General features: G+C 42.4%; 1 protein-coding gene across 3 annotated transcripts in view; it reads left to right on the top strand.

Annotated features, from left to right (window-relative positions):
• Map2k5 (mitogen-activated protein kinase kinase 5) overlaps nucleotides 1–19158 on the top strand; it is a 231009-nt gene that overhangs the window by 63313 nt on the left and 148538 nt on the right. For all 3 annotated transcript variants that reach the window (XM_057767296.1, XM_057767295.1, XM_057767297.1), the window contains one exon: nucleotides 15726–15765. In XM_057767296.1, the coding sequence (XP_057623279.1) occupies nucleotides 15726–15765 (40 nt within the window). The remainder of the gene's footprint in view (nucleotides 1–15725; nucleotides 15766–19158) is intronic.

The following is a 19158-nucleotide window of genomic DNA, read 5'->3' as shown; positions in this document are numbered from 1 at the left end:
TTGAGTCCATTATCATCATGGCGGGACATGGCAGGATGCAGGCAGACGTTGTGCTGGAGAAGGAGCTGAGAGTTCTACATATTGACCCATAGGCAGCAGAAGGAGACTGTGTGCCACACTGGGCATATCTTGAGCATATATGAGACCTCAAAGCCCACTTCCATGGTGGCACACTTCCTCTAACAAGCCCACAGCTACTCCAACAAGACCAAACCTCCTAACAGTGCCACTCCCTATGCACCAAGCATTCAAATAGCATGAGTGCCTATTTAACCATCACAGGAGGGTAATGCCTGAAACACCTAGCACAAGCAGAAAGATGTGGCTATCGCCCAGAACTGCTGAGAAAAGAATTGTTCCTTCAACCTAGGCATAAGCTGAATGCATAGAGCCCCCCTGTGTCTGAATGCATAGAGCCCCCCTGAGTCTGAATGCATAGAGCCTCCCTGAGTCTGAATGCATAGAGCCCTCCTGAGTCTGAATGCATAGAGCCCCCCTGCGTCTGAGAGAGCTAATAAAGAGCCTCTAACAGTAGCACCCAGCAACCATAAATATCGCATGCCAGATCTGTTTCATTTTGCTGTTAAATTTTGTCTTGTTATATATTCGTTTATTCACTGAACTAGTGGTTACTGAGTGTCACTGTGTGCGAGGACTGTTGAAAATACATGCAGCCTAGTAGCAAGTAGGACAGTCTAGAGTCCCAAAAGAGAGTGCTCAAAAGAGTAAATGCCAAAGTAAAATGATCCTTGTGGGTGCTCTGAAGTATGGAGAAGAGGCGCCTGAGGAAAACTTAACCAAAGAAGCAATATTTGAGCTGAGTTCTGGAGGATAGTCATGAGAAAATCTGGGAGAAGAACCTTCCAGAAAGAAGGGAGCACTCAAGTTAAAGCCCAACAATCAGCACAGAGGTGTTGCGTCCAGGCCAGTAGTTGTAGCAGAGAAATCTTGGAGGGAGTGTACAGAGGGACGGGGGCTGGTCACACCAGGCCTTTAGACATGGGGACGAGACTGGTTTCCCGCTGTTTACCGTAAGGAAAAGCATGGAGGGGTGAAATGGCATTTCCAAGGCCAAGAGTACAGTCTGGGACTTCTGCTGCCTGGACCAATACCTGGGGGTGCTTCTCAGGCCACAGTTTCTCTGTCATTTAATCTCTGGATTTTATTATTTTTAATGCAATGCTTTATTAATGTGAAGTAGAAATGAATGTATGTCGATAGTGAACTATGTGCAGTGATTAATTTTAGAAGCTCTTTAGTCATTGCTAGCACACTTTTTGACCCACAGTTACCACAGCATGACTGGCTACTCTTTGGGTCTCTTCACTTATCAAAAGCACAGAATTTAGTAATTGAATCCTTAGATTAATTATATGGTTGCACAATGGAGGTGGTGCATTTCTTGACTCCTAAGACATACTAAAATTTTAAGTCTATTTTGCAGTAGTTGATATGTCATAAAATTACAGTTTCTTTGTTGGCATATTGCACAAGGAGGTGTTTGTAAACCACAGCGTCTAGGGCATTCAGTTAAATTGCCTTTTTGGAAAATAATTCGCTGGAAAGTCCAAAAGGCATTTACTGTGTATAACTTTGCTTCTCTCCCCACTCCCCTTTGCTCTGTTGTTTGCTATTTTGGTGTAAGAGATCATGTTCCTGTTAAATTTCTGGCTTTCTGGATTGAAGCATGTTCAGTCCCTGATATACACCTTAACACGGGGTTGCAGGAACAGTTACTAAACTAGAAGGGTAGCAGTAGAGGGCTAGGCTATGGAAAGTAAGCTGAAAATGCTTGTGTTTTATCTGTTTGTTTTCACATTAATTTGTTTGTCCAGTGTGACTTTGTGTACTGTCCTTTTGACCGTAACACTTCCGTAATTTCCTTGCCAGAGTTCATTACACGAAAGCAAAGTGTTTGGTGTTACCTTCAGCACACAGCGCATGGTTTTGCTTTGTGAATTCACATAATAAAATGAAACCAGTGTTCTGTGCTTTCGGGCACAGTCAATAAAGCACTTTAACCAGCTTGGTTGTATTTGGAAAATACACGTGTGTCAGTCCTCAGCAGCCTGGTTCTGCTCCCGCTCTGCCTGTAGCAGCGTAAAGGAGCAGGGTTCAGTGAGTAAGTGTAAAGGTTTGATTAAACCACAGTTAAGTGTATGATATTCTGTTTGTGCTTTAACAATTACAGCTTGCCTGAAGATCAGAGGGTGGACCTAGCCACTAGTTTATCATAGCGGCCAGGCAAGTGGTGTCATACACTTTAATCCCAGCACTCAGGAGGTAGAGGCAGATGGATCTCCGTTGAGTCCAAGGCCACCCTGGCCTTGATCTAGTCTAAAACAGAATTAGAGCCAGGTGGTGGAGGCTTGCACCTTTAATCCCAGTACTTGGGAGTCATGCGCCTTTAATCCCAGCACGAGGCAGGAATGGATATGACTGGGCCAAGAGAGGAATATAAGGTGGGAGGAGACAGGAGCTCGGAGCATTCAGTCTGAGGATTTCTAGAGAAAGGACCTTGTTCCGTTGCTTCTGAGGGTTTCATAAAGGTAAGAACTAGTGGCTGACTGTTCTGCTTCTCTGATCTTCCAGCATTTACCCCTATATCTGACTCAGGGTTTTTATTATTAAAACCAATTAGAATTCACACTACTATTAAGTTTTCAGAAACATTAGCTAACTATTAATAAGATATGTTTTTACGTTGTTTCAGCAACAAAAGCTAGAGCAAATGAAACCTTATAGTGTGGTTGAAAATATTGCATGGAACAGAGTGTCAGAATGACTTCCACACTCACACTGTGTTAAATTCATATACACTAGTTATTTCTCCCTTTTAACTTTGTAATAAGATAAGTCTTCTGAAAATGAATTGAAGTGAATGTTTGCAGAAAGCAGACTGGAGTAACTGACTGAAAGGGCCTGTCAGAAGCTTCCCTGCAGCCTAAGAGGCACAAGGAAAATGACTTAAGGTCCTACCTGTACAGCCAAGGCCCAGAGGCAGCCGGCCTCTGTTCCGCGCTTCACCAGGGTGTTGGAAATGACTGAGCACAGTAGGCCTCCGATCCTCATTTGACTGAAGACAACCTGAGAAAATGGGTTCCCTGAGGATCAGAGCAGTTCCCCTCCCAAGCGCATGCTTGCTTATTTCTTAGTCTCTCTCTGCCTTTTCTTTAAAATAGTTGTGGTTTGGTTTTAGGAGCCTCAGATGAGCTGAGAGCCTCTCGGCTGGCAGATTTGAGCCAGCCTTTTTGAGGGGTCACTACTGGCCTCAGGCTTGTAATTTTTTGCATAGGCTCTTGTATCATACTGAAGGCCTATGATAGTTAACCACTGTCTCCGTCCTTCCCTTTCCTGGAAGCCTGAGCTCTTTGAAGGAGCACTTGGGCTCAGTGTGCGACTTGTTGATGCTCACCTCTGACCCCTTGTCATTTCATATGGTTCTCTGGTAATTTGACCTGTAGTGTTTGTTTTTTCATTGTTGTGACTTGGTGAGTATTTTACTTCTTTCTTGGGAATCATGTTAGTGTTTGGGCTTTCTGGTCTTTATAAAGCAGTTAGGTCACCCATCATTGTCTTCACCCTTTTTTTTCCCTTCTTCTTCATGTCTTATTTCGAAAATGCCTGTGAGCCGGGCAGTGGTGGAGCACGCCTTTAATCCCAGCACTCGGGAGGCAGAGGCAGGCGGATCTCTGTGAGTTCAAGGCCAGCCTGGTCTACAAGAGCTAGTTCCAGGACAGGAACCAAAAAGCTACGGAGAAACCCTGTCTCGAAAAATCCAAAAAAAAAAAAAAAAAGAAAAGAAAATGCCTGTGACCGTGTTATGCCACACTGTCCTAAACAGATAAGAGACTGTAATCTTCTCTTGACTGATCCCCGAGGATTCTGTAAAGCGAAATGTTACCTAGCTCTTCAAGAAGAGCATTCTTACACAAAATATATGTTGTTAGACGTCAGTAGATATATGGGGAAAAGTATGCCATGTTCTCACAGGACCGTGGCACAGAGCCCCGACCGCGTGTGGGCTGCCTTCCTTCCTCCTGACTAGTTTGAAGGCAGTGTAGGTCTGTGTTCTTCCTTATGTTACAGGAAGAAGTCTGTCCTGGTTTATCTTGACCTGGTCATGATGTGTTCATTCCACAAACTCAGTTATGCACAAAAGTGCACAGAATGAAGACAAAGTGCCTCTCTCCAGCCTGACAACAGCCATTCCTGTGCAGAATGGGAGCCGAGCGAAAGCGAATAAATGAATGGACAGCAATCACAGCCTAGTTGATGGAACTGTTCAATTAAAGCACAGGCATTTACATGGTGTAATTTCCCTAAATTGCCAATGAGCCCCTTTAGACACAACCAGTGTTCAAATTGATTTCAGCATTGATTCTGGCTGAAGCTGATAAATTTCTGCTTGTTAGTTAAAGTGATTTTGCAGAAGACTTTGTACTGCAGTATTGAAGTGCCCATTTAGCTGATGGTTCAAAGAGGACTTATTTACAGAGGCCTCTGCTGTTGTTCTGAGATGGGACAATTCCCCAATCATCTTTTACTTTTAATTTTTTAGGCTTCAGTATACCAATCAATAGGTGATTGAAACTGATTAAAACTTATCCAACCAGCTGCCTATGGCAGTTTAATTAGAAGCCGGGTGATTCTTAAATTAAACGTCTTGTTTTCATCGCATCGCCATCTTCCAGAAGAGTGAGGGGCTAACAGTGCTGAAAACTTAAAACTTGAGCTCAGTTAGATAGCTCTTGAATGTGAAACTGCCTGGGAACAGTTCCTCAGGCGACCCAAAACCATACACAGGCTTGGGAGCTTAGGAGGGGTGCAAAAGCTTTTAGGTCAGAGGTACTCAGTAGGGAAATACAGACAAAGGGCCATCTGCCTGTGCTTTGTCTTCCTGCATATGGCAGTGGGTGCTGGGACTCAGTTGTAACACACAGTAGGTGTGAGAGGGCCATCAAAATAGTCTGTGAGCTTCTGGCTTTAACACCCTCAATTCAAATATTTTTCATTTTGTTTTGAGGTCTCAAGAAAAATAAGTCTCCATTGAATGGTAAGCAAGTATTTTCACAGAAGCCAGTCTTGACTTTTCAACAGGATTGTGGGAGAAATTTCGTCATCCCCCGCCCCCACTTCTGAAGCTTCCCCACACTCGCTTTCTCTAGTAAAAGCCAGTGTCTTGCTTTGCAATGAAAGCAGGATGATATTTTTGTCATAAGGGACATATTACATCTGGCACTACAGGGAAGGGAATAAATGGCTCACTTTTCAGAGGTGCATTTACTCTTTGACCCACTAGGGTACTATTTAGTGTTCTAGAAGAGGTAATTTAGTAAATTGCACCCCAGTGGCCTGAAAAAGTTAATGCAACCCTGAAAAGTGAGGCATTCGATCGATTTCTCCTATTGCTTCTTAAAAATCGGCACCAACCCTTTCCAGAAAGTGTGGAAGACTGTTGGAAAGAGGCTCTAGAAGCAGCCAGTTCACGCCCACACAAAGCTGGGTTTGGCTTCCGAGGGCCCAGGTCCACCTCCTGCTCTATGTTTATCAAACAGAAATTTGAAACTGCCCTTTTACCTCACCAGGCCTTGACTCCTCGGCTGTAGAATGGCTAAGACACTTCCCTGACAAGTTTTTGAGCAAAACAAATAGCCTCTGTATAAAAATATTTCCTAGCCAAACTTCCCCCACATGCTCCCCACCCCCAGCTCCAAGTGGGGAGCAGCCAACAGAGAGATGCATGACTGACCAGAACCCTAAGAAGGAGAGAGCAAGTGCTCAACCCTGAGTGAAACTCCTGTGTTGACCTCTGGCGTGAATGAGATGGGGTAGGTGCCCGATAGGCTTCCTATGCTCCAGTGGTTGGCCCCACACCCACACACATATGGACAGCAAGCTTAGTTGGACTTTGTTGGTTAGCAAAAACAAACAAAAGAAAGAGACACAAAAATTGAAGGTGAGAAATGGGAGTTTATGGTCATATTTCATTGTACATATGTTACTTCATAACATATATTCTAAACCACACACAACCAAATGCTGAGCCCTGACAGAAGCTTTTCTGAAGTGCCCATCTTTGTGGCCAATTTGGGAGAGTTATTTGCTGCTCACTCTCCAAGGAACTATGAGCAGCATTTATCCCATACTCAGGCGTTCCTGGAGAGGGGTCCTTATCTGGTTCATCCTCAGAATGTTCCTACATCCCCACGTGCATTGCTCGGCCACTTAACTTTCTTCTTCTGCTGTGATGTCTCTCCCCTGCTTTGCCCGTTGTCTTCTTTCAGAACCTTTGATCGAGAGTTCACCGTGACGGGAGCTTCCCCTATCTCAAAGGTATTTAGGCCATATATTAAAAGACATTACTCTAGTTAATGTGGAGAGCGTTAAAGGCTCGAAGCAGGCTGCTTCAGCTTACTGAAGAAATATGGGAGACTAATAGCATTAACTTTGAGGGAGGTATGAGAAGAAAATGGGTGTTTCACCCAACTAAACGGAGAGGAGCCAATACCTTTCTCTGACTGAAAATCTTTTTAACCCAACCAACTTCCCCAATGTCTTGTATTAGGTTGATTTGTGAGGCCTATATACAGCCAATATCTTGACATTAATATCTTAACCTAATAACATGTTTGGTTTGGCATGTAAACAGTTGGGAGTGTTGTTTAAGCACAGATTATTTTACAGTTGGTAGTCAAGCTTCTGTAATGGGTGTTTAGGTTGGCTCACGATTTGAAGCTTCTCTCTACAACTGCTGTTTACTTTGGATTTTCTGTTCTAACAGCCAGAGCCTGGCTAATGTGTTTATCTATTATGGAAGGCAACAACTGTCAATGTGGATTTCCCTGGAACTGTTTGATTTTTCCCCCTCCCTGTGAATGGCTATGGCCATTTTGGTGTACAGCCATGCTCCTTAAAATTCTCCAGCTATTATTCCCACCCTCCAAAGAAAAGGACCAAGCATTAAAATCGCATTTTCATGGGCTGACTCCACAGCTGCTTTGCATATGGTTGCTGGAGATGCCATTGCAATTCGAAGATGATATACAGAGAAATTAATTAAAATAGAATAATTTTATAAATGACTCTCAAGACAGCAGAAAGTGCTCACTTTTGTCCTGGTTGCTCTCAGGCATTCCTGCCCTTCACTTCTTTTGTCAGGAAGGACTCACTTTTTATTGGCTTCAGCTTTGGCTGCCTCATGAGTTTGGAATGCAGACTTCATTTGAATCGGGGACTGATATACTCCTTAGACCTTGGGGTTCTGCCTCCCCTTCCCTTTCCTTTAGTTGCTCTTGTAGCCCAAAGGCTAGATGGGATTGGAAATGGAAGGATACTACTTTAGAGAAATCCTTCCATCCGTTTTTAAAAAGTTTATATGAACTCACAAGAACTTTTATTTTTACTTTGTTATTTTTTGTTTGTTTGCTTTTTGAGACAATGTCTCCTCATGTTAGGCCAGGCTAGCCCCAGACTATTTACCCTTCTGGTTCTGCCAGCATAGCAGTATGTGCTACCTCACCAGAGTGAGAGCATGGGTGCTTTTAATAAATAAATAAATAAATAAATAAATGTCATTTAAACAGCAATTAAAACACCATCTGTAAATATGGAAACTAATGATTGCGTCTCGTGGTGGTTTAATGGCTGCCGTATATTTTGGTAAGGGGTACCTTTAATAACTGAATCTGAATGTGGCAAGACTTAGTTAAGAGCTGTGCTACTGAGGACGAAGAGTTGCGTAGATAAAGTGGATGACTGATCCTGAACCTCCTTTTAAGCGGTGGTTTGTCTTCTTCTCTCAAACTTTCATCAAATCTCCCTTGTTTCTCTTTGGTCGTACCTCCTGGCACCCAGCACTGATCTTATGTGTACCCTGTGACGCTCTAGGGCTATGGAAAGAAAGGCAGACATCTGGGTACCTGCCAGCAACACCATTGCCTGAAGAGCAGAGAACCTGATTTATTATTCTAGAGAGCTGCGTCTGTCTCTGTAGCCAGTTAACACAGTGGCTGATGTGACTTTTGTTTACTTTTATATTTTTCATTATTATTTCTGCATTCATGTTTTTGCTTGCATGTATGTCAGCGTGAGGGTGTTGGATACCCTGGAATTGGAGTTACAGATAGCTGTGAGCTGCCATGTGGTTGCTAGGAATTGAACCTGGATCCTTTGGAAGAGCAGCCAGTGCTCTTTTTTGTTGTTTTTGGTTTTTCGAGACAGGGTTTCTCTGTAACTTTGGAGCCTGTCCTGGAACTAGCTCTTGTAGACCAGGCTGGCCTCGAACTCACAGAGATCTGCCTGCTTCTGCCTCCCGAGTTCTGGGATTAAAGGCGTGCGCCACCACTGTCTGGCTCAACCAGTGCTCTTAACCACTGAGTAAATGAAGCCTCTTCTCTTTCTGGTCCCACCTGTTTGCCCTCTGAGACCCAGGAAGCCAGGTTAGCACCTTTTCCTGTTCCCACAACTGTCGTGCTCTCTGCCCATGACCAGGTAATTTCCCTTTTCACTAACCTGTCTGTGGGAAGCACAACTCCTGTGGCCATAGTTACTGTACAAGCCAGCCAGGCCGCCCTCAGGACGGGTAGAACAGCCACTCGGGTGTTTCCTTCCTGACATTGTGGCTCAGTCTGTACGTGTGATTACTCTTGAGGGCTTTCTCCAAGACAGGAAGGAAAATGGGTGCAGAGGTTGTTTTCATCCTCATTGTTTGTGAGTATTTGCTGCTGTTACTTGGCTTTTGTAGCATCATTGAGTCGTGCTGGAGTCTGAAATGTTTGCATCAGGTGTAGGTCAACATCTCTGTCTTAAATTCCCTCTGGTGTCCCAGCCACCAGAGAAGCCAGATGCTCCCCCAGAATAAATCCTCTTTGCGCACGAATTAGAGTAACTTTATTGGACTTATGTTGGGAAATTAGCACACAGGAAGTGCCGTAGAGCTCAGATGTCTACTTTAATTGTGTAACATTGCGTAGGCTGTATCAAGAATTGCATGTTCAGCTTTAGGCTGTTTATTTTGTAAGCAGGAGTCAGCTGGAAGACTCACACTTTTGTGATTCTTCTAGAATTTGAAATTCCAAGCATAAATACTTAAGTAAACACTGTAAGATACAGATGTGGATGGTCCTGTGCGTGGAGTGTTCTAGCGTGGCAGTCCAGATGTAGGAATGTGAGCATTTCTCCCTTATGCCATGGTGGGTGCAGGATTTTGTTTTCAAACTTTTCTTCTCCGCTCTTATAAAGATTATTAGAGAAATTGCTTTTTTTCTTCTTTAGTCTTATTTTATGTGTATGAATGTTTTGCCTGCATGTTTGTCTGTATACAGTGTGTATGCCTGGTGTCCGAGGTCAGAAGAGAGCATCAGATCCCCTGGAACTGGAGTTACAGGCGATTGTGAGCTACCACGTGGGTGCTGGGAACGTAACCTGGGTCCTCTGGAAGAGCAGCCAGTGCTCTTAACTGCTGAGCCATCTCTCTAGCCTGTGTGATTATTCCTAAAATAGATTCAGCAGGAATTAGATGAAGGTAAGCACACTTACCACCCACCTTGCAAGCTGCACTAGACTCTCTAAAGTTTGAAAGAAGAAGCATTAGAGTCACTTGCGTGGTTCCAAAGTATTGTCTTTGTGTCAGTTACACGTCTTCTGCCAGCCACTAAGTGCTTGGCATTAGGGCAGATAGAGCACCAGCATTCATGACCTCTAGGGTTTGTTATCAGCTTACCAGAAGTCCCTTCTCATGTCCTTGGCCACTTTCTTTTCCTCTCTCTGGCCTCAGTTTAGATAGGAAGCTGAAGGCTGGAGAGATGGCTCAGAGGTTACGAGCACTGACTGTTCTTCCAGCGGTCCTGAGTTCAATTCCCAGCAATGACATGGTGGCTCACAACCATCTGTAATGAGATTCGGTGTGCACTTCTGGCCTGCAGGAAGAACACTGTGCACATAATAAACAAATGAATCTTCAGATAGGAAGCTGATCACCTCTCACCCCTGCCTGCTGTGTCCCTCGCCCACTACAAGAGTTTCTCAGCACGACCAGTTTCAGTCTCACCATCCAGCAGCCACTGCGAGTTCTCAAATATTACCTCTCTATTTCTATCTGTGCCTATTACAATTTGAGATAAAAGCTGGAGGGCTCATCAGGCTAAGTGACATGACATAGCACAGCTTCCCACGGCCTCCTTGGCTCAGGTCTCTCAGTTAAGCCTGATGTCCATTCCTTCCATCACACACATTCCACCCTGGACGGCTTACACGACGATGCATTAAAATGAGAAGGGGTGATTGCAATGAAGAAGTTCTAAGGTTGTTACATTGTCTGGAAAAGGATAGAAAACAGTAACTTTAATCTAAACTGATTCTAAAATTGGCATAGGTGACAACAATCTAGTAGACAGAGTGAAGGAACGAAGCAAATGAGTAAAGTGGTGGGAATGAATCCCAATGTATCAGTCGTTATAGTAACTAAAAATAAAGATTGTCACCTGATAGATTAGTTAGATTGAGGTTTTTTTTTAATATCTGTTTTCTTTTTTAGATTAGATGAATCCCGAAAACACAAAGACGCAATAAAGTTGAAAGACAATGATAGGAAAATATATCAGATAAACACAATAGAAGCAACAACAAAAATTTTTTTCTTTAAAGCTTATATATTGACATATGGCAAACTAAAAGGCAAAAATTATTAGGGATAAGAAAGGACTGCTATGTGATGATATAAAGAAAGAAGACTGACTTAGCAACCATAAGCTTACATGTAATTAATAATACCACCTTAAGATATGTAAGGAAATTTTATACAATTACCCAGAACATTTGATAAATCCACACTGTGGAAAAATATCTCTCAGCAATCAACAATTGATCAATCAAATAAAATCAGTACATAAAATATTTTGGAGGTTATTTTTATTCATATGTTTTTGTGTGACTGCCGGTCTGTACGTGTACCACATGGATGCAGTTGCCTGAAGAGGCCAGAAGAGGTGGTCATCCCCTAGAACTGGAGTAACACATGGTTATGATCTACCCAGTGTGATTCTGGGAACCAAACCCAAGTCCTCTGCAAGAGCTGGAGAGGGGAGGGCTCACACACTGAATCATCCCTCCAGCCTGATACAGGGCTCACACACTGAATCATCCCTCCAGCCTGATACAGGATATCTTGGCACACAGGCAGAATGTGTTCTTATGATTTTGTGTATGGAAATAGACACCAATTAAGTTGAAAATATATATCCTTTTTCAGGCATACAGCATTTATTCAGAACAAAAACCCGATTATTATTAGGGCACAAAGCAAATCTCAGTCCAGTCCGTACCATGCACCTCATGTGTTCTGGTAACAACACTTAGATTAGCTGTCAGCAGTAAGTTAAACACAATCGTTGAAATGCATAACTGAATAAGTCTGAATAACATCAAATCATGTAGTACATCACAATAAAAATGTTTACAGTTGAACAGAAGAAGGAATGCCGAGTGTGCAATCCGGAGACATAGCTAAGTCATGCTTAGGACAGGGTTCCTGGGCTTCTGTTAGAACAGCTGGGCACTGCTCAAGACACAACAGAGCAGGGGTGGAGAGTACACCCTGGAAATCAGAGAATTAGTCGTGGAATCAAAGTTCAAGAAACAAGTCAGCCAAACTAAAAGCTGGTCCCTCAATTTTAACAAAGAGAAGACATAAACAATAAAAGTAGAACGGATAAAACAAGCAGAGTTCTGTGTAAAGCAGAGGTTTTTAGGAGAGCACACGTGCTGTCACACGTCTTTAGTCCCAGCACTTGGGAGGCAGAGGCAGAGGCAGGTGGGGAGTGCCAAGTAAACATTGAGACAACATGGGCCAGACTTCTGGCGTAGGCACCAAGGCCCTGAGGCAGGAGCAGATTTAGTACAGCAGAGTGATAACAAGAGCTAAGAAAGTTTGGCAGAAACAGATACATGAGTTAATCAGATTGTGAAATCCTCATAAGGACGTTGGATTCAATAGTTAGGAATCTGCCCATGAAAGAATTAATTAGATGCTGTGGAATTTGTGACACAGAACATCCACCATGGGCAAGCACTTGTGCTAAACATAAGAATAGGAAGATGACGATATGAGAGTACATCATATGTGTGCATATGTGTGCCCGGTATGGTACACAGTGCAGGGACATCTGAAGTGTGGTGAGGACCATCATGTAAATTCACATACACATGTATACATGTGTACATATACACCTATACATATGCATTTGTGTGCATATAAATTTGCATGATACGTTTACATATATGTATGCACAAGTGCATGCATATATTCACACACAAAAGTATACATATTTGCATGCACATACATATATTCTCATGCATATGGACACATATATATGCATATGTATACTTTTTTGAAACCAGGTCTCATAGCACAGATTAACCTAAAACTCATTGTGTAGCCCAGGATGGCCTTAAACTCATGATCCACCAGCTTTCTGAATGTTGCATTATAGGTGTGCATCAACTTGCCCAGCTATAAGAATGTATATTAAAGGAAGTTACATGGGTGCTTTGTAGGGTAGCTTATGTTATCCTGTTAGCCCAAGGAGACTGAGACATTCCTTCTCACCTAGCAGAAGTTACTGCCAAGTGCTGTTTCTCGTAGGTGAGCTCATAGGTGAGCTAGACAAGGCGAACACAGATCTTAAGTCCAGTTAGAGCAGCAACAGCCACTTCACATCCCCAGTCCTACCCGTTGCTTGTCTTTTGCACTTCATACTCTTGGGTTTTCTGAGCTTGGCCATTACTCATCTGGCTTTTGGGTGTTACTGGTGAAGAAAGAAGGATTGGCCTGGGCAGTTTTCTGCACTCCCTACTAGTTCAGAGAACTCCGCTCTGACATTAAATGTTGACACCAACATCACTGTTCCCACACCTGGACTGTTGCTGAGGAAGACAGAAAATAGGGCTGAGGCTGTTGCTCAGTGGGAAAGTGCTCGCTCAGCATGCTTCGGGACATGGGCTTGAACCCCAGCACCACAACATAAACCAAAAAACCCAGTATATTATTGTATATATTATATATGTGGGGGTTTAGAAGAATGACTTACGGGCTGTGGTCCAGCCAGTCCAGGAGTGGTTCAGTCCAGAGGCTGGATGTCTCAGCTGGTCTTCAGCATAGGCTGGAATCGTAAAGAAGTTCTAATGCCGGTGAAGGCAACGCATGGACTTGCCAGCAAGAGCAAGCAGGCAAAGAGAGAAAGCATCCTTCTCCCATGTCCTTTATATAGGCTGCCATCAGAAGGTGTGGCCTAGGTCAAAGAGAGTCTTCCCACCTCAAAAGATCCCAATCAAAAGTGGGTATTCCCACCTCAAATGATTTAATTAAGAAAAAAAGCCCCTCGCAGGTTTCTCCTGTTCAGACATTTACCCCAGACTATTCTTGTGCCATCCCCAGGTGTCTGTATTGTGTCTTCAGTTTTACAGGGGTACCAGTCCCAAAGGCGAAGAGAAGCGCACAGGGAGAAGCACTAAGCAATGCCTCATACAAATGCTTCCTCCCTTCGCTCTTTGGAACAGGTAATTACTGTGGCAACTACAAACTAATTTGAAGCGTTAGCTGTTAATTAAAACATTGCAGAGGTGTATAGTTGTCTTTTGGTGTAACCAGAGCCTCCATTCAGACTTCATTAATCACTTTCCAGTTAATGTGCTGCAGAAGGTCAAGACAATCGAGATGCACTATCTGCCGAAAGTAAACAAACTCTTTCTACAGGTAGGACGCTGATGGCCGAGTTGAGAGAGCTGGCTTAGCTCAGAGCCTGGCATTGCCTCTGTCATCCATTTCCCCCTGATGATTAAATGTGAAATCGGCCCTGTCACCACATTGTAAACCAAGCCACAAGCTTTCTTTATTGCTCGAAATGGAACCCAAACTTGCATGGATGAATTAGCGTGCGTCATAATTAAATCATCAGGTCTCCCTTTCAATTCAGCTGGAAATGGGAGACCTTTCTTTTGGGAAAGAGATCGGCTTTCTTGACAAGCTAATGAAGTTGCCAAACTTCCCAATGGGCTGTGTGTATGCTGGGCTCTCGGGTAATCGAGTTCTCATGGCCACAGCTGGTCTCAGAAGGCCATGTGTTGTCTCTTGTTCAGAGAACCAGCACTGCTGTCCCCCAGCTTCAGAGTGTCTTTCATCGTCCTTTAGTCCTTGACTAATGAAGCTGGAGTCGGAAGCATCTATAGTGTACCAGTGAAAGTAATGTCATCATTTAATCTTACACCTTGAATTATTTATATTTGTGTGGGAAATTCTCACATATATTTTAAAGGAAACATAGTCCATCAACTTCTGCAGCCACTGGGGAAAATACAGTGTATGCTACAATCAGTATCGCGTAAGTGGACACTGCCACTGCCCACTCACATCCCGGCCACCGGTCCCCTGATGGGAGCATGTGAAATCCTCCGTGGGGCAGATGCGGTTCTTCCCAGTTCACTATGGGCTTGCAGTTACAACACCTGCTTGTGTTATGTGTTTCATTTTAAATTTTTATATAAAATAGTTTGTGTCCCAGTAATGGTGAGAATATGTAGTTCATGCAGTGTGAATGTAAAAGTGTAAATGTATGCACATTAGATCTTGATAGAAAATGATTTTATTCTGTAAACCTAAATTTCTTACTTTCTATAAATGAATGAATGAATTCTTGCTTACTTGCTTCCTTCCTTTCTTTTTCTTGTGCTGGGGACTCTAACACTGTGTATTATTTATGCTGGGCAAGTAAGTACTCTACCACTGAGCCATATCTTCAATCCTATTAATATTTCTTAATCTAGATAATGCTATTTCAGTGTCTCTGAGTGTCTTGCTAACTTTTCTATTATGGTGATAAAATACCATGACCAAGGCAGCTTTAAAAAGAAAGTGCTTAATTCATGGCTTCTGATTTCAGAGGGACAGAGTCCATGATGGTGAAGCAAAGGTGTGACAGGAACAGCTGAGCTTACATCTTGATCTGCAATTTGGAAGCAGATAGAGAGACTCTAGAATCCTCAAAGCCTGCCCCAGTGAGGCACTCTTTGAACAAAGCCACACTTCCCACTCCTTCCTAAACAGCTTCTCCAACTGGAAACATTGAAACATTTGAGCCTTTGGGGGCCCTTCTCATTGGACACCACACTGAGCCTACGTCTCTATTTAAGGAAAAAATGAGGCACATACTCAAGCCTCATAACTGTATTTCCTATGAAAAATGGTACAAAAAGCAATAGTCAGAACTCATCCTGTGATTGGTGATTATTTTGATAAAATACTATGATATGATGTCTCTACTTATGTACCTTAAAGAAAAGTAAAAGCCTTCACTTTGCTGCTTATACATGACTACAGACACACACAATGACAACAAGGCACCCAGGGCCAGAAAACCTGAGTTTTAAGGTCTAGTTCTGCTGCTGCATACTTGGGTGTTGGACAAACTGCTTAACTTCCCCATGCTTCAAAACTCTAAGAGGAGAGTAATAAGAACAGCGTGACTTTCGAGCAGTATTTTAAGACACATAATCACTTCATAAGCCATTTAGCGTCACATAAATATATGTTGCCTGTGTGGCCATTTGCCTTGAAGGTACCAGGTATGTCCCCCATTGTTGCAGAAACGTTTGAGTTGATGCTATGTCCTTAGCCATTCTGTAGGTTACCTAATGATAGCAAGTAACTTTGTTTTCTTTTCTTCCTATAGAGCATATCATGTCCCAAGTGGGAAAATTTTAGCTGTAAAGGTAAGCATTGGGTATATTTTATACAAATTTGTATGTGTCTGAGTGTGAGTGTGTGTGTGTGAATACATGTGATTGTGGGTGTGGTCCGTGTGACATATGCACACATAGAAATCAGAGGAGGATGCTGGGTGGCCTGCTCTATTAGTCTCTCTCACTTAGCCTGGAGCTGGGCTGGTCCTCCCGTATCCTATTCCCACAGAGCCTGACTTACAGCATGCAGCCAAGACTGGCATTGTACATGGGTGCTGAAGTTGTGCAACAAGTCCTCTTGCCTGCCGAACCATCTCAGCTCTGTGTTGTGAAGTTTTTGGTGCTCACTGATTTCCTTTCCCTCTCAGCCTAAGTTCCTGGTGCATAAATACTCTTTTCATCAGGAGGCTTTTTACTGACACACCATTCAGACCCTCATGCAGTCTGGCAGTGACCTGCCGTTACAGACACACTTTCTGCTTCACCGGTCAGCTAATGATTTTTTGCCACACCTTGTCTCTGGTCTCTGGGCTTTTAGTAATGGAAAGTTTTCGTTTTTGAATAGCTGCTGAGTGCTGGGTATCACACTATGCGTTTTAAAGTTATATTTAATCCTTAAAACGCTGAGCTAATTCTAACCCATTTTTAGATTTGAAGAAAGTGGGACTCATAGGGTTGATTTGTGCAAGGTTGTTTGAGAGAGGCATGGTGAGGATTTAAAGGATGTCCGTCTGCCTCTAAAGCCAACATCCCCCAGGTACTGTGCAGCATTTGTTCAAATGACTGCTTTTCAACCCTCTGCTGTCTACCCAGCCTTTCTCCAAGATACCCTTGTAACTCCATCCACAGTAAACAATTGGTCTCTTGCCCGAACACTTCAGTTTGTATTTCTGTGTCTCATATCTTAAGGAAACTAAGGATTTGCACAATGATTATTCCATTTTTATTAAAGTTAAACTAAAGCTCAGCTCTGGATTCTAGTACATTCCAAGGTTCCCTTTCTGTCTCACACCTAGTTCAGCACCTACATCATCGTGAGGTCTAGTTTTAGTAACAGATACCCTGTGTGGCGAGGCCCAGCAGACTCTCTCAGGATGCCTTTGAAACTCCAAACAAATTATAGCCATGTAGGTGAGCTTAGGAGACACCATTGAGGTCATTGTAGGCCTCAATTTTACATGACGATCCCGAGAGTTCCTGGAGTAGGGGTGTGGGGATAAGCTGTTTCCCAGCCTTTTCCTCTGTTAACCTGCATTCAACCATCTTCTGTGTCTCCCCTGAGCTCTCCTTTGATGAGAGCATCCCATTAACCGAGCAGTGTTTTCCTGTCTAAGTCTTAGATTATTATTCTGCTTTTATATGTGAAGACGGTCAAATCTCTGTTTAGTTATTCCAAGAGAGGGAGAGAACATCACTACAAATAATCGAGAACTCTTGGCCTTGTAAAAACATAAAATTTTCATATTCCATATATTTTAAGTTATGTTTAGGGTAGGCTAATATTAAGATTCATGGGTACAGTTATCTAACTGGGTGTGGCAAATGACTGTTCAGAAAAGGACTAAAGGTCACTTAAGAATATACTTTCAGGCTGGAGAGTTGGCTCAGTGGGAAAGAGCACTGGCTGCTCGTCCAGGGGACCCGGGTTCAACTCCAGCACCCACATGGTGGCTCACAACTGTCTGTGACTCTGGTTCCAAAGGATCCAACTCCCTGATGCTGGTATAAATAAATGCAGGCCAAACAGTCAATGCACATAAAATTTTTTAGAAAAGGAATATACTTTGCAAAATAACTGTTAGTTAGATTTTCACTATATGAGATAGCTGGAGTTTACAAATCAGCTGCTCACTGGGCTGGACCTTTGAACTGGGCTTTCTAGCAGGGCCTGTATTGTGTCTGCAAACTGAATCGAATAGAGGTTAACTTTTTGTGTATAGACTTGATCTTGATGACCAAAGCAAAAACCATATAGATTATAGAATGGTTATAGTTGGAGAAAATGTACCATTTCTTTACAGCCTGAGTGGTGCATTAATTCTTAGAAATTTATTATTTAGTTTCCAAATATTGGAAAGCTTCCAGGTATTTTTCAGTTATTGACTTCAATTTAATTCCAGTGTGGTCTAAGAACATATTGTATAATTGGAATTACTCTAAATTAATTTGGATCAAAATATGGTCTTTGTTTGTGAGTCTTCCTTGTGCACATAAAAAGAATATACAATCTGAAGAAAATGAATCGTATAAACCTTTGTTAGATCAAGTTGACTTTAGTTTTAATATCTTTCATATCTGAACTGAATTTTTTCTACTTATTCTATCAATTACTGAAAAAAGAGTGTTAACATTTTCAACAACAGTTGGACCTTGGTCTGGTTCTTTTTTCTTAAATTTCTGCTGTTCTCTGTTATCATTTTTGAAGATGTGCTATTAGTTTCTGTAGGATTCTTATCATTTGGAGGAACTGGCCTCTTTATCTTAATGCAGTGATTGTTTTATTCATGGCCATTTGTGCTTTGAAATCTACATTGGCTAATACAGACCTAGCCACAGCAGCAACTAGATTTCTACTAATGTTGGTTGGCCTTTTAGTTGAACCTAGCGTGTCTCTGTATAGGAAATGAATTTCTCTCAGACAGCATGTGGTTGTATCTTATAATCTAGTCTGATGATCTCTGCTTTTTTAGTTAGAGTGTTGGAACCACTTCCATTTTCTGTGATATGATGGGATTTATATCTCTTGTTCTGTTTATTGTTTTCCATTTGTCCTGGTTGTGTACCTACTCTCCCTCCACTGTTTTTGATGGTTGTCTAGAGTTTATAGCATCCATCTTTAGTCTTCATATAAGGCCCTTTTATCAATGCTTTGTTGCTGTGAAGAGACACCATGACCAAGGCAAGTCTTATCAGAGGAAGTGTTAATTGGGGCATGCTTACAGTTTCAGAGGCTTAGTCCATAACCGTCAGTAGATATAGGATCTAGACTGACTGGCTTTCCTTTTGAATTTTAAAGATCTTGTTCCAATGTTGACTTTATATTTTCCAGCCGTGTGCTGACTGTCCTGTGTGTTCATTGTTCTTCTGTTTGTTCCCTCCCCTGGCTTCTCTGGCTTTTGTTCAGTTTTTTTTCTTTGTTACAGGTTATGATTACAGTTTTACAATACACGGTTATGCTGGGCTTGAGTATGATTCTTTTTTTTTAATTCAGTATGCTTGAGGTTTGTTGAAGTTCTCAAATATGTGTGATTTCAGCTTCCATCAAATTTGGAACACCTTTACTTTTATCAAATCATGCTCCCACATTGAGAACTTTGCCTACATGTTCACTTCATGATAGTCTTTTACCTGTTTTAGTTTTGAAATGTTTCTCCTCTAGAATCTTCAAGTACACTGGCCTTTTCCTCCTTATTGTCTAATGTG

Source organism: Chionomys nivalis, chromosome 4 (assembly GCF_950005125.1).
Source record: "Chionomys nivalis chromosome 4, mChiNiv1.1, whole genome shotgun sequence".
Taxonomy (NCBI): Eukaryota; Metazoa; Chordata; class Mammalia; order Rodentia; family Cricetidae; genus Chionomys; species Chionomys nivalis.
The sequence above is the reverse complement of the archived record's forward strand: the minus strand, read 5'-3'. Positions and strand labels throughout refer to the sequence as shown.